The sequence below is a fragment of the Pseudophryne corroboree genome, chromosome 1 (assembly GCF_028390025.1).
Source record: "Pseudophryne corroboree isolate aPseCor3 chromosome 1, aPseCor3.hap2, whole genome shotgun sequence".
In the NCBI taxonomy this organism is placed as follows: domain Eukaryota; kingdom Metazoa; phylum Chordata; class Amphibia; order Anura; family Myobatrachidae; genus Pseudophryne; species Pseudophryne corroboree.
Window position 1 is genome coordinate 1,034,580,704 of NC_086444.1, and position 14,050 is coordinate 1,034,594,753.

Consider the following 14,050-nt stretch of genomic DNA (forward strand, 5'->3'; position numbering starts at 1 on the left):
GGGGGCCGGGACCGCCACAGGAAGAGTCTGGAAAAGGTAGAGCCATTTGGGGATTATGGTCATTTTAACTGCTATGATCCTGCCCAGCCACGAGATGAAGAGACTGTTCCAAGAGGTCAGGTCGGCTAGTGTGTTGGTGAGGAGGGGCGGGAAGTTTTCTCGGAACAGGGAGTCATAGTGCGGGGTTAGGTAGATCCCTAAGTATTTAATCCTCGTGGGCTGCCATTTAAATTTAAAGTTGGCGCGAAGGGATTCAGCCTCATGTTGGGGGATATGTAGCATCATGGCCTCAGATTTGGAGTAGTTGATCTTATAGCCTGAAATAAGGCTATAGGCTTGTAGAACTGAGAATAAGTTTGGGAGTGAAATAAGGGGCTGGGTCAGGGAGAGTAGGATGTCATCTGCGAAGAGGGAAATTTTGGGATCTATCGGGCCTACCTGTACTCCGTGTATGTCCGGATGTATTCTAATTTGAGAGGCAAGGGGTTCTATGATGAGGGCAAATATTAAGGGGGAGAGGGGGCAGCCCTGACGTGTGCCATTGGAGATACTAAGTGGGGCGGATGGGGTACCATTGATAAGGACGGTGGCAGAGGGGGTGGAGTATAATGCTAGGATGCTAGTGAGGAAGCCCCCGGACAGGCCATAAGCCTCCAAGGCGGGTTTCAGGAATTCCCAGGAGATCCGGTCAAATGCTTTTTCGGCATCTAAGGAGAGCATGATAGTAGGGGATCTCCTGGAATTCGAGATATGTATAAGGTCAATAGCTCGTCTGGTGTTATCTCTTGCCTGGCGGCCCGGTATAAACCCTACTTGGTCGTAGTGAACAAGGGAAGGGAGGTATGGATTAAGGCGATTGGCCAGAATTTTAGCAAAGATTTTCAGGTCTAAGTTCAGGAGAGATATGGGGCGATAGCTAGCGCAGTTAAGGGGATCTTTGCCTTCTTTGGGGATCACCACAATTCTAGCCTCTAGCATCTCAGGGGGAAAAGGGTCGCCTTGGACAATCCCATTGAACAGAGAGTGTAGGTGGGGGGAGAGAAGGGCAGAGAATTTTTTGTAATAGAGAGCCGTGAACCCGTCCGGACCCGGGGATTTGCCGATTTTTTGCATGAGTATAGTCTGAGTGATTTCATCCACCGTAAAGAAGGTCCAAGGCGTCCTGGGGAAGTCTGGGTAGATTAGAAGCAGAGAGAAAGTGGGAGAAAAGGTCGGATCGAGGTCGGGGGGAGGGGCCCGGTGGAGGGGGCGGGAGGTTGTATAGATCGGTGTAGTAAGATTGGAAAGCGGCTCTAATGGCAATGGGATCCTGAACAAGTTGATTGAGAGAGTTTCTGATAGTGACAATGTTGGTTTTGGCTCTCGTGGAGCGGAGTCGAGCCGCCAGGATCTTGTCCGCCTTGTCACCCTTCTCATAAAAGGACTGGCGAAGCCACTTAAGACGCTTGGCCACTCGTGTAGTAAGGAGGAGATCAAGTTCCGCCTTAATGGTGCGAAGTTCGGACAAGACCGTTGGGTCGGAGGACGCCTTGTGTTGGGTCTCAAGTGCGTGGAGTTTAATGGAGAGCCTGTTGTATTGGGAAAGGGATTGCTTTTTGGCTTTTGAGGCTAGACTGATGAGGTGTCCACGAAGAACAGCCTTATGCGCCAGCCAGAGGGTGGATCTGGAAATATCGGGGGAGTCATTTAAGGTGAAATAGTCAGAGATTTTGTCATGAAGATGGGACCTAATCTCAGGGTTATGTAGGAGGGAGTCGTTTAGGCGCCATGTCATAGGGCGAGGACGGGAAACCAAACCTGCCAGGTCGCAGGAGATGGGAGCGTGGTCGGACCATACTAATGGGTGAATATGGGCATCGCGGAGATTCAGAGCAAGATCATGACTGAGCAGGACCATATCAATGCGGGAGTAGGAGTTATGAGGGGCAGAGTAGAAGGTATAATCGCGGGCAGAGGGATCTTTTATCCTCCAGGAGTCGTAGAGGAGTTGAGAACGCATAAGTCGGAGGAGGGATCTAGAGCGGAGGGAGTCCGATGGGGAAGGAGTAGGGGGAGAGGAAGAGCGATCTAGCTGTGGGTTGAGGACGGAGTTGAAGTCCCCTGCAAGTATAAGGTCGCCCTGGCGGACTCGGGTGAGGAGATTATCTAGCCTCGTAAAGAACCGTTCCTGTCGCTGGTTAGGGGCGTAAACGTTAACCAGGGTGCATAGATTATTATTAAGTCTCCCTACCAGGACAAGGAACCGGCCGTCTTTGTCAGTATGAGAGTCTAGGAGTTCAAAAGAGAGGTGGCGGGCTATTAAAATCGCTACTCCACGTTTTTTGGCCAGGTGATCGCAGGCGTGAAAGGAGACAGGGAATGGTTTACATTGGAGGGTGGGGTGAGAGTCGTGTACGAAGTGAGTTTCCTGTAGGAAGATCAGGTCGCCTCCATGGTGTTTAAGGGAAGCAAAGAGCTTACCCCTCTTTTGAGGGCTATTCAGGCCCTTCACGTTATGAGAGAGTACCCGGAGACCCATGGGCAGGCAACAGCGAGGTCGGCGGATTTGAAAGGGCGGAGGTGGTTAAAAATGGAGAGGGGGGAGACAGATCGGAGATATATGATGTGAGAGAGAGTGTGGTCAGAGGAGGGGGGGGGGGGGGAAAGACCGGAGGGGGTGGGAGGGTGGGTGGTCGTCTGGCGGAGGAGGCCAGGACCGGTAGAGCTGACAAGGGGAAGGAATACTAGGTGTCGGGGGAGCACCTAGGTCAGCAGTAGGGCCTGGGGCCCTGTGGGGGCGCGGCATGGGGTCCAGATCGCGGATCACGAGCCGCTCGGGAAAGGACAGGAGGAAAGCCTCCCCTGGGGGTACCTGAGGGAGAGAGCTGGAGAGAAGACAGGAGGAGAAGACAGCGGGAGCGCCAGCCCCAAAGGGCGAGGAATAGGAAGGGGGGGGGGGATGGAAGAGAGTAAGTCAAGTGTCAGCATGGAAACATATCAGAAGGGAGAGCTTCGAGTTTTTAGGCAGTTAGGCATTTAAGCTTTTAAACACAGTAACAATTCAACCAGGGATAACAAAACATTTGTGAGGCAACTAGGGGATCAAGAGGCAAGGTTACGGGGAACCTAAAGTAAAGTAGCGCCTCTGATGGGGGGATACGACCAGGAGTGATCGTCCCAATTCAATGTGGGGAGCGGTAGCTCAGAGAGGTAAAAGTTCTCAGGGAACTGGAGGTGGAGCCTGGGAGGCCGCAGAGGATGGGACCGTGAACCACTCGGAGCGAGGAGATTGAAGTGAGACCTGCTGTGTCCGTGGTGGGAGGCGTGGAGAATGGACATCTTGGTCAGGAGCGGAGATGCCCAGTCTGGAGAGGAGCGTTTGGGCCTCAGGTTGGTCTCTGGCTGTGATGAGCTTCCCTTGGTGCCACACTAGGATCCGGAAAGGGAAACCCCAGCGGTACTTCACGCTGTGGCGGGAGAGCAGGGAGGTGATGGGTTTAAAGTCCCTGCGTTTAGCTAGGGTTAGGGGGGATAAATCCTGAAAAATTTGGAGCGGAGTATTTTGGAAAGTCACAGAGCCCAGTCGTTGGGCCTCCCTCATGATGGCCTCCTTTGCTGTAAAGTAGTGCATTCGGAGGATGACATCTCTGGGCTGGGAGGAGTCCTGGGAGCGAGGCCGTAAGGCCCGATGGGCTCGGTCCAATAGGAGATGCTCCTCGGGGGTGTCAGGCGACAGGTGTACGAAGAGACGTTTGAGGTAAAGGTCAAGATGGGTCGCCTCGATCTCTTCTGGGATGCCCCGGATCCTCATATTATTTCTCCTTGCTCTATTGTCTTGGTCCTCGTTCTCCTCCCGGAGGTGGGCAACGTCCTGACGGAGTTGATGAAGCTCGGTCTCTGCTGCTTGCTGGAATGTTACCACTTCTTCCACTCTCCTTTCAAGTTGGTCGGTTCTGGAGCCGATATCGGCTATATCGGATTTCAAGGAGTGTAGAGCTTGGACTGAGGACTTAATGTCCCGCATCTCCTTAAGGAGGGAGAGGAAGTCTTTGCGGGTGAGGGGGGTGAGATCGTCATCTTCGGCCTCCGATTCGGAGGGACCTTGGGATGGGCCGGGATTGTCAGGCCTGTTTGTGGCTGGAGTGTTTTTTTTGGTTAGAAATGGTGTGAGGTCGGACCCCTGGGATTTTTTATTACCTCTGGTCATCTTGGGAGCGCAGGGGGGTAGGTGGAGGACAGGGTGGGAAATGGAGGCGGCGCTCCCGCAGTGAGGCTCAGGACCAGGGAAGGTGAATCTGGGGGTTTAGGGAGGCATCATGGTGTGGAGCTCAGCCGAGCCCGGCAGATGGAGCCCGCCCAGGGAGGCTCAAGCGAGCAGAGGGAGGGCACCCAGCCCCGGATTGGAGGCTGATAATCTGAAGCCGCAGGAGGAGGGGCCTCGGAGACGATCTCCACCGCTCGGGGACCACGGGGGCGGGTCCTGGGCACGGACCAGCCAGTGACCGGGGTAGTCCCGCGGTTGGGTCCCGGCGGGGGAGAGGACCGGTATGGAAACGGCCCACGGTGAGCTCCAATGTAGGCCCCAGCGGGCTTTAGGTGGTTGGAGGGGAACTGCGGTCCCAGAGACCCACAAAATGGCTGCCGCTGGAGTAGGCTGCAGGGAGCTGGAAGCTTGGGGGGATCCGGGCCGGCACTCCCCAAGAGGCAGTGTAGGCAAAGGGAGTGGAGCAGGTTCCCTCAGGCCCAGGAGGGGGACAGAGTCAGTCCCAGATTGAGGTCACAGGAGGGGGGGGGGCGGAGCTGCAGCCAGCCCCTCCAGCGTGTGAGCGGTGGCCGTCCGCGGGTGGTGTGCGCTGGGGCCCAGAAGGAGGGAGCACCGCAGGGAGGTAAGAGCAGGGGAAGCGGCTTACCACTTCGCCGGGGGGATCCCCGGGCTGCACGTCCTCCGTCCTCCCGTCCGGGTCCCGAGATCCAAGATGGCCGCCGCCGCGGGGATTCCGGGCCTCTCGCAGCAGTCGGGTTCTTCTCCCTCTTGCAGCACCGCCGACCCCAGATGTCAGGTAAGGGGAGGGGGGGTCCGGCTGCACAGATCCGAGCTGGGAGTCTCGAGCGGGCACTGCGGGGTCCCCAGAGGCGGACGGCCTCCGTGACGAGTGGCGCCGGACTGAACTCGAGGCCCCGGCTTCAGGTGGGTGGACAGGCCGCAGTCCGCAGAAGCCAGTATACCGGCTTCCCGACTCCGCGGCACGGGTCCACCAGCGTGAGGGGGTCTTAGTGGTGCAGTTGAAGGTGTAATGGAGCAGTCTGGGGGTGAGGGGAGGGAAACAAGGGGATATTTTCCACAGGGAATTGAGAGCTCCCTGTATGTGCAGCCACCCTGGTCAGACTCCAGGCCACGCCCCCGTCTCCTTCTCATTTTGGGATAATTAATTTGAAATATTTGAAATCATCCCTTTTAATGAATCTAACCATACTGGTTCAGATCCACTAGCCTGAGAATGTGTACTATCCTGAGTACATGGCACTGATCCCCCAGATTGAGAAAAACACTCTGCTGTGCATGATACACACTCCGTTGACATAGTAAATGTGAAAGAAAACACACACACACACACACACACACACACACACACACACACACACACAGGAAAATAGGGTAAAAATAAGAATTTACTTACCGATAATTCTATTTCTCGGAGTCCGTAGTGGATGCTGGGGTTCCTGAAAGGACCATGGGGAATAGCGGCTCCGCAGGAGACAGGGCACAAAAAAGTAAAGCTTTTACCAGATCAGGTGGTGTGCACTGGCTCCTCCCCCTATGACCCTCCTCCAGACTCCAGTTAGGTACTGTGCCCGGACGAGCGTACACAATAAGGGAGGCAATTTGAATCCCGGGTAAGACTCATACCAGCCACACCAATCACACCGTACAACTTGTGATCTAAACCCAGTTAACAGTATGATAATAGAAAGAGCCTCTTAAAGATGGCTCCTTAACAATATAACCCGAATTTGTTAACAATAACTATGTACAGTATTGCAGATAATCCGCACTTGGGATGGGCGCCCAGCATCCACTACGGACTCCGAGAAATAGAATTATCGGTAAGTAAATTCTTATTTTCTCTATCGTCCTAAGTGGATGCTGGGGTTCCTGAAAGGACCATGGGGATTATACCAAAGCTCCCAAACGGGCGGGAGAGTGCGGATGACTCTGCAGCACCGAATGAGAGAATTCCAAGTCCTCTTTTGCCAGGGTATCAAATTTGTAGAATTTTACAAACGTGTTTTCCCCCGACCACGTAGCTGCTCGGCAGAATTGTAATGCCGAGACCCCTCGGGCAGCCGCCCAAGATGAGCCCACCTTCCTTGTGGAATGGGCCTTAACAGATTTAGGCTGTGGCAGGCCTGCCACAGAATGAGCAAGTTGAATTGTGTTACAAATCCAACGAGCAATCGTCTGCTTAGAAGCAGGGGCACCCAACTTGTTGGGTGCATATAGTATCAACAGCGAGTCAGATTTTCTGACTTCAGCCGTCCTTGAAATGTATATTTTTAAGGCTCTGACAACGTCCAACAACTTGGAGTCCTCCAAGTCGCCAGTGGCCGCAGGCACCACAATAGGTTGGTTCAGGTGAAACGCTGATACCACCTTAGGGAGAAAATGCGGACGAGTCCTCAGTTCTGCCCTATCCGAATGGAAGATTAGATAAGGGCTTTTATAAGATAAAGCCGCCAATTCAGATACTCTCCTGGCGGAAGCCAGGGCCAGTAACATAGTCACTTTCCATGTGAGATATTTAAAATCCACCTTTTTCAATGGTTCAAACCAATGGGATTTGAGGAAATCTAAAACTACATTTAGATCCCACGGTGCCACCGGAGGCACCACAGGAGGCTGTATATGCAGTACTCCTTTAACAAAAGTCTGTACCTCAGGAACTGAGGCCAATTCTTTTTGGAAGAATATTGACAGGGCCGAAATTTGAACCTTAATAGATCTCAATTTGAGACCCATAGACAATCCTGATTGTAGGAAATGTAGGAAACGACCCAGTTGAAATTCCTCCGTCGGAACACTCCGATCCTCGCACCACGCGACATATTTTCGCCAAATGCGGTGATAATGTTTCGCGGTGACTTCCTTCCTTGCCTTAATCAAGGTAGGAAAGACTTCTTCTGGAATGCCTTTCCCTTTTAGGATCTGGCGTTCAACCGCCATGCCGTCAAACGCAGCCGCGGTAAGTCTTGAAAGAGACAGGGACCCTGTTGTAGCAGGTCCCTTCTCAGAAGTAGAGGGCACGGGTCGTCCGTGACCAACTCTTGAAGTTCCGGGTACCAAGTCCTTCTTGGCCAATCCGGAGCCACTAGTATTGTTCTTACTCCTCTTCACCGTATAATCTTCAATACCTTTGGTATGAGAGGTAGAGGAGGAAACACATATACTGATTTGTACACCCAAGGTGTTACCAGTGCGTCCACAGCTATTGCCTGTGGATCTCTTGACCTGGCGCAATACTTGTCCAGTTTCTTGTTGAGGCGAGACGCCATCATGTCTACCATTGGTCTTTCCCAACAGTTTATTAGCATGTGGAAGACTTCTGGATGAAGACCCCACTCTCCCGGGTGAATATCGTGTCTGCTGAGGAAGTCTGCTTCCCAGTTGTCCACGCCCGGGAAGAACACTGCTGACAGTGCTATTACGTGATTCTCCGCCCAGCGAAGAATCTTGGCAGCTTCTGCCATTGCACTCCTGCTTCTTGTGCCGCCCTGTCTGTTTACATGGGCGACCGCCGTGATGTTGTCCGACTGAATCAACACCGGTTTTCCTTGCAGGAGTGGTTCCGCCTGGCTTAGAGCATTTTAGATTGCTCTTAGTACCAGAATGTTTATGTGAAGAGACTTTTCCAGGTTCGTCCATACCCCCTGGAAGTTTCTTCCTTGTGTGACTGCTCCCCAACCTCTCAGGCTGGCGTCCGTGGTCACCAGGATCAAATCCTGTATGCCGAATCTGCGGCCCTCCAATAGATGAGCCTTTTGCAACCACCACAGAAGATATACCCTTGTCCTTGGCGACAGGGTTATTCGCAGGTGCATCTGAGGATGCGACCCTGACCATTTGTCCAACAGATCCCTTTGGAAAATTCTTGCATGGAATCTGCCGAATGGAATTGCTTCGTAAAAAGCCACCATTTTTCCCAGGACTCTTGTGCATTGATGTACAGACACCTTTCCTGGTTTTAGGAGGTTCCTGACAGGTCGGATAACTCCTTGGCTTTTTCCTCGGGAAGAAAAACCTTTTTCTGAACCGTGTCCAGAATCATCCATAGGAACAGCAGACGTATCGTCGGAAAACAGCTGCGATTCTTGGAATATTTAGAATCCAGTCGTGCCTTCGAAGAACTACTTTAGATAGTGCTCTTCCGACCTCCAACTGTTCTCTGGAACTTGCCCTTTTCAGGTCGTGCAAGTAAGGGATAATTTAGATGCCTTTTTTCTTTGAAGAAACATCTTTTCGGCCATTACCTTGGTAAAAAGGCCCGGGGTGCCGTGGATAATTCAAACGGCATCGTCTGAAACTGATATTGACAGTTCTGTACCACGAACCAGAGGTACCCTTGATGAGAAGGACAAAATTTGGACATGGAGGTAATCCTTGATGTCCAGGGACACCATATAGTCCCCTTTTTTCCGGTTCGCTATCAATGCTCTGAGTGACTTTATCTCGATTTGAACCTTTTATGTAAGTGTTCAAAACATTTTAGATTTAGACTATGTGTCACCAAGCCGTCTGGCTTCAGTACCACAATATAGTGTGGAAAAATAATACCCTTTTCCTTGTCGTAGGAGGGGTACTTTGATTATCACCTGCTGGATATACAGCTTGTGAATTGTTTCCAATGCTGCCTCCCTGTCGGAGGGAGCCGTTGGTAAAGCAGACTTCAGGAACCTGCGAGGAGAAGATGTCTCGACTCTCCAATCTTTACCCCTGGGATAATACTCGTACGATCTAGGGGTCAACTTGCGAGTGATCCCACTGCGCCCTGAGACTCTTGAGACTACCCCCCCACCTTGAGTCCGCTTGCACGGCCCCAGCGTCATGCTGAGGACTTGGCAGACGCGGTGGAGGGCTTCTTTTCCTGGGAAAGGGCTGCCTGCTGCAGTCTACTTCCCTTACCTCTATGTCTGGGCAGATATGACTGGCCTTTTGCCTGCATGCCCTCATGGGAAAGGAAAGATTGAGGCTGAAAAGACGGTGTCTTTTTTAGCTGAGATGTAACTTGGGGTAAAAAGGTTGGATTTCCCAGCTGTTGCTGTGGTCCCCAGGTCCGATGGACCGACCCCCAAATAACTCCTTCCCTTTATACAGCAATACTTCCATCTGCCGTATGGGATCTGTATCACCTGACCACTGTCGTGTCCCTGACATCTTCTGGGAGATATGGACAACGCACTTATCTTGATGCCAGAGAGCAAATATCCCTCTGTGCATCTCACATACATATATATAGAATGCATCCTATTAAATGCTCTACATGAATAAAATATTTTCAGTCAGGGAATCCGACCAAGCCAACCCAGCACTGCATCTCCAGGCTGATGGCGATCGCTGGTCGCAGTATAACCACCGTATGTGTGTATATACTTTTTAGGATATTTTTCCAGCTTCCTATCAGCTGGCTCCTTGAGGGCGGCCGTATCTGGAGACGGTAACGCCACTTGATAAGCGTGTGAGCGCCTTATCACCCTAAGGGGTGTTTCCCAACGTACCCTAATTTCTGGCGGGAAAGGGTATAACGCCAATATTTGCTATCGGGGTAACCCTACGCATCATCACACACTTCATTTTATTTTATCTGATTCAGGAAAAACTACAGGTAGTTTTTTCACTCCCACATAATACCCTTTCTTGTGGTACTTGTAGTATCAGAAACACGTAACACCTCCTTCATTGCCCTTAACGTGTGGCCCTAATGAGAAATACGTTTGTTTATTCACCGTCGACACTGTATTCAGTGTCCGTGTCTGTGTCTGTGTCGACCGACTGAGGTAAATGGGCGTTTTTAAAACCCCTGACGGTGTTTCTGAGACGCCTGGACCGGTCCTAATAGATTGTCGGCCGTCTCATGTCGTCAACCGACCTTGCAGCGTGTTGACATTCTCACGTAATTCTCTAAATAAGCCATCCATTCCGGTGTCGACTCCCTAGAGAGTGACATCACCATTACAGGCAATTTCTCCGCCTCCTCACCAACATCGTCCTCATACATGTCGACACACACGTACCGACACACAGCACACACACCGGGAATGCTCTGACAGAGGACAGGACCCACTAGCCCTTTGGGGAGACAGAGGGAGAGTCTGCCAGCACACACCAAAAACGCTATAATTATATAGGGACAACCTTATATAAGTGTTTCTCCCTTATAGCATCTTTTATATATATACAATATCGCCAAAATCAGTGCCCCCCCTCTCTGTTTTAACCCTGTTTCTGTAGTGCAGTGCAGGGGAGAGCCTGGGAGCCTTCTCTCCAGCTTTTCTGTGAGAGAAAATGGCGCTGTGTGCTGAGGAGATAGGCCCCGCCCCTTTTTCGGCGGGCTCGTCTCCCGCTATTTTTGAAGTTAGGCAGGGGTTAAATATCTCCATATAGCCTCTGTGGGCTATATGTGAGGTATTTTTTGCCTCTAATAAGGTTTTTATTTGCCTCTCAGAGCGCCCCCCCCAGCGCTCTGCACCCTCAGTGACTGTTGTGTGAAGTGTGCTGAGAGGAAAATGGCGCACAGCTGCAGTGCTGTGCGCTACCTTAAGAAGACTGTGGAGTCTTCAGCCGCCGATTTTGGACCTCTTCTCTCTTCAGCGTCTGCAAGGGGGCCGGCGGCGCGGCTCCGGTGACCATCCAGGCTGTACCTGTGATCGTCCCTCTGGAGCTAGTGTCCAGTAGCCAAGCAGCAAATCCACTCTGCACGCAGGTGAGTTCACTACTTCTCCCCTAAGTCCCTCGTTGCAGTGATCCTGTTGCCAGCAGGACTCACTGTAAAGTAAAAAACCTAAGCTAAACTTTCTCTAAGCAGCTCTTTAGGAGAGCCACCTATATTGCACCCTTCTCGTTCGGGCACAAAATCTAACTGGAGTCTGGAGGAGGGTCATAGGGGGAGGAGCCAGTGCACACCACCTGATCTGGTAAAAGCTTTACTTTTTTGTGCCCTGTCTCCTGCGGAGCCGCTATTCCCCATGGTCCTTTCAGGAACCCCAGCATCCACTTAGGACGATAGAGAAACACAGTTAACCCACACAGAGCCCTCTAGGGAGACACAGAGTATAATGGAGCCAGCCACACAGAACCCCTATAGCTAAAGTACAAGTTCAGCTGGGTCGCAAAACAAGTACCCTTAATAGGGTATAGTACACCAAATATTGCTCCCCTCCCCTTTGCTATGACCCCCTGGTACCGCTGAGGTGCTCTGGAGTCCTTGTGGAGGAGATGCACTTCCCTGCCAGTCTGCCTGTGTATAGCTGCAGAGGGAAAATAGCGCTGGTGAGCTGCTGGATCCGCTTATAGTGAAGCCTCTAATGGCGTGCGGTCTTCTCTGGTTTTTTTTATACTGGCTGAGGTAATTCCTGTTCTACAGTGGGTTAAAATCCCTGTAGAATCGCTGCCAGTGTGGGTATATGTTTGTTGTGGCTTCAGCTCGCATCTCACAGCGGAACACACAGGACCTTGTATGCCTCTGAAGCCTGGAGCTGCAGCCTGCTTGTGCCGCCATTAGAGCCGGCGACCCGCTAACCGGGACACCGGCCACCTACTCACCACTCTTCTTACTTCTGGCTCTTTTAGAGGTGGCAGCGTGCTGCGGGTCTGTACATTCGCCGTGGTGGGGTTTGCGAATAGGACCCTCGGAGCTCAGTGTCCTGTCAGCGGGGAACGGGACCATTAACCCTAGGGAGGATGGCCTGTCCCCCCCCTAGTCCAACGATGCAGCCAGTCTGGTGCCAGCCAGAACTGCCTGAAAACAACAAAAAAGGAAATAAATGCAGAAAACTCTTCAGGAGCTTGCCAAGCGTGACCGACTCCTCCGGGCACATTTTCTAAACTGAGTCTTGTAGGGGACAGTGTGGCGAGCGCAAAGGAGCCCCTTGCGGGCTCGCTGCGCTCGCCACGCTACGGGCACGGTGGCACGTGATTTTATTCTCCCTCCAGGGGGGTCGTGGACCCCCACGAGGGAGAATAGTTGTCGTTATGCCGGGTGTCGGGATTCCGGCGCCCGTATACTGTGCGCCGGGATCCCGACATTCGGCATACAGAAGACCACCCGTAATAAGAAAGCGTTGTATACAGTGGCATAACTACCATGGGTGTAGGGGATGCAGCTGCTATGGTGTCTGGTCTACTCCCAGAACCCGCTGCTTCCCCTGCACCCTGTCATTGGCTTCCTCCAAGGCCCGCTATTCCCCCATCACCCCCGCCCACTGGACAGAATAGCTGCTGCCGATAGTACCCCCCACAGACTGCAGCAACAGAGGATGCAGTGGGGGGCTCCCTCACTGCAGTGAACTTTGCCCCAGCAGCAGGGCAGGGCCAGGATTCATGGGTATTTATGGGGCGGGGCCTAATCCTGTGAAGTGCCCATTCCCATCAGAGACCTATGGCTGTGCTGTAGTCCGGTAGTGCTCCCCCCGCCCCCTGTCTCCCCCCCCCCCAACTCTCTTCATGACTCTGTCTTTCTATCCCCGACATGCCTTTTCTTGCTCCTCTCACTCTACCTGTACTCTCTCTTGTTCCACTCTCTCTCTCCCTGACACTGTCTCTCCCCCAACATTCTTTTTCTGACACTGTCTCTCCCTCACTTTCTTCCTGACATTCTCTCTCTGACACTGTCTCTCTCTGTCCCTTACTCTCTCCTTGACACTGTTTCTCTCTCACTCCCTCTCTCCCTTCCTGACACTCTCTCTCCCTTTCTTCCTTTCTTCCTGACACTGTCTCTCTCTCCCTGACAATGTATCACTGTACCTCTCTCCTTGACACTGTCTCACTCTCCCTCTCACCTTGACACTGTCTCTCTCCTTGACACTCTCTTCCTCTCTCCCTGACACTCTCTCTCTCTCCATGACACTCTCTCTCCCTCTCTCTCTCTGACACTGTCTCTCCCAGATGCCCTCTCTTTACACTTTCATCCCTTTCTCTGACACCCTCTCTGTCTCGCTCCTGTCTATTTCTCTCTTCCCTGCTTATACATATAATAGACCAGCCACACTAATCGTCTGTTTAATTTCATTTTGCACCACGGGCAGAGCCCTCACAAGAGCTACACCTCCTGCATATGTAATCAGGTCTAACTTGGTCGCATTACATTAGCATGGCCTTACTGTACGCTGCCTATGTTGTTCCCCTCCCCCACCCTCATATGTCTAAGCATAGGTAGTCGTAAGTGGGAAATGTGACATAAACAGCATCTGCATTTAAACACCTACTAATGGTTTCTAAGGAATTTGAAATAACAATGGGGATCATATTGTTCAGCCAAAGGTCTGTGTTTGAGAAATCTATGACATTATTGCTACATATTTATTATACCTCTTTACGATTCATAAGACTGTACATGTTCCTAAAGACAAAAACGGAAACTGGGAGTGAACAGCTATAATTGTGTGTAAACAGTGTACTAAGGGGGGTGATCCTTAATGCATTTTCCCCGATGGTCCTGCAATATCAGCACAGGAATGCGAACGCCTCTGCATGATTGAGAGGCAGAGGTGTTAATGGGGAATGTTAGTAAATCTGCCCCATAGAGACAACCTCAGTTGGTAGCCAAATTCATACCAAAGCAAAGTTAAAAATAGGATTTTAATTACCTGACGGTAAATCCTTTTCTCGTAGTCCGTAGAGGATGCTGGGGTCCATTTTAGTACCGGGTTCACTACGGCTGGCCGGCGGTCGGGCTCCCGGCGCCCAGCATACCGGCGCCGGGAGCCCGACCGCCGGCTGACCGACAGTGTGGCGAGCGCAAATGAGCCCCTTGCGGGCTCGCTGCGCTCGCCACGCTACGGGCACGGTGGCGCGCTACGC

At 52.0% G+C, this 14,050-nt stretch overlaps 1 protein-coding gene across 10 annotated transcripts in view; it reads right to left on the reverse strand.

The window, feature by feature from the left end:
* LOC134923475 (uncharacterized) overlaps positions 1–14,050 on the reverse strand; it is a 196,963-nt gene that overhangs the window by 75,034 nt on the left and 107,879 nt on the right. The window contains exon 4 of one of the 10 annotated variants that reach the window (XM_063920757.1): positions 13,559–13,589. The exons of the other annotated variants lie outside the window; for them this stretch is intronic. Within the exon in view, the coding sequence (XP_063776827.1) occupies positions 13,559–13,585 (27 nt within the window). The 5' untranslated portion in view covers positions 13,586–13,589. The remainder of the gene's footprint in view (positions 1–13,558; positions 13,590–14,050) is intronic. 10 annotated transcript variants of the gene reach the window in all.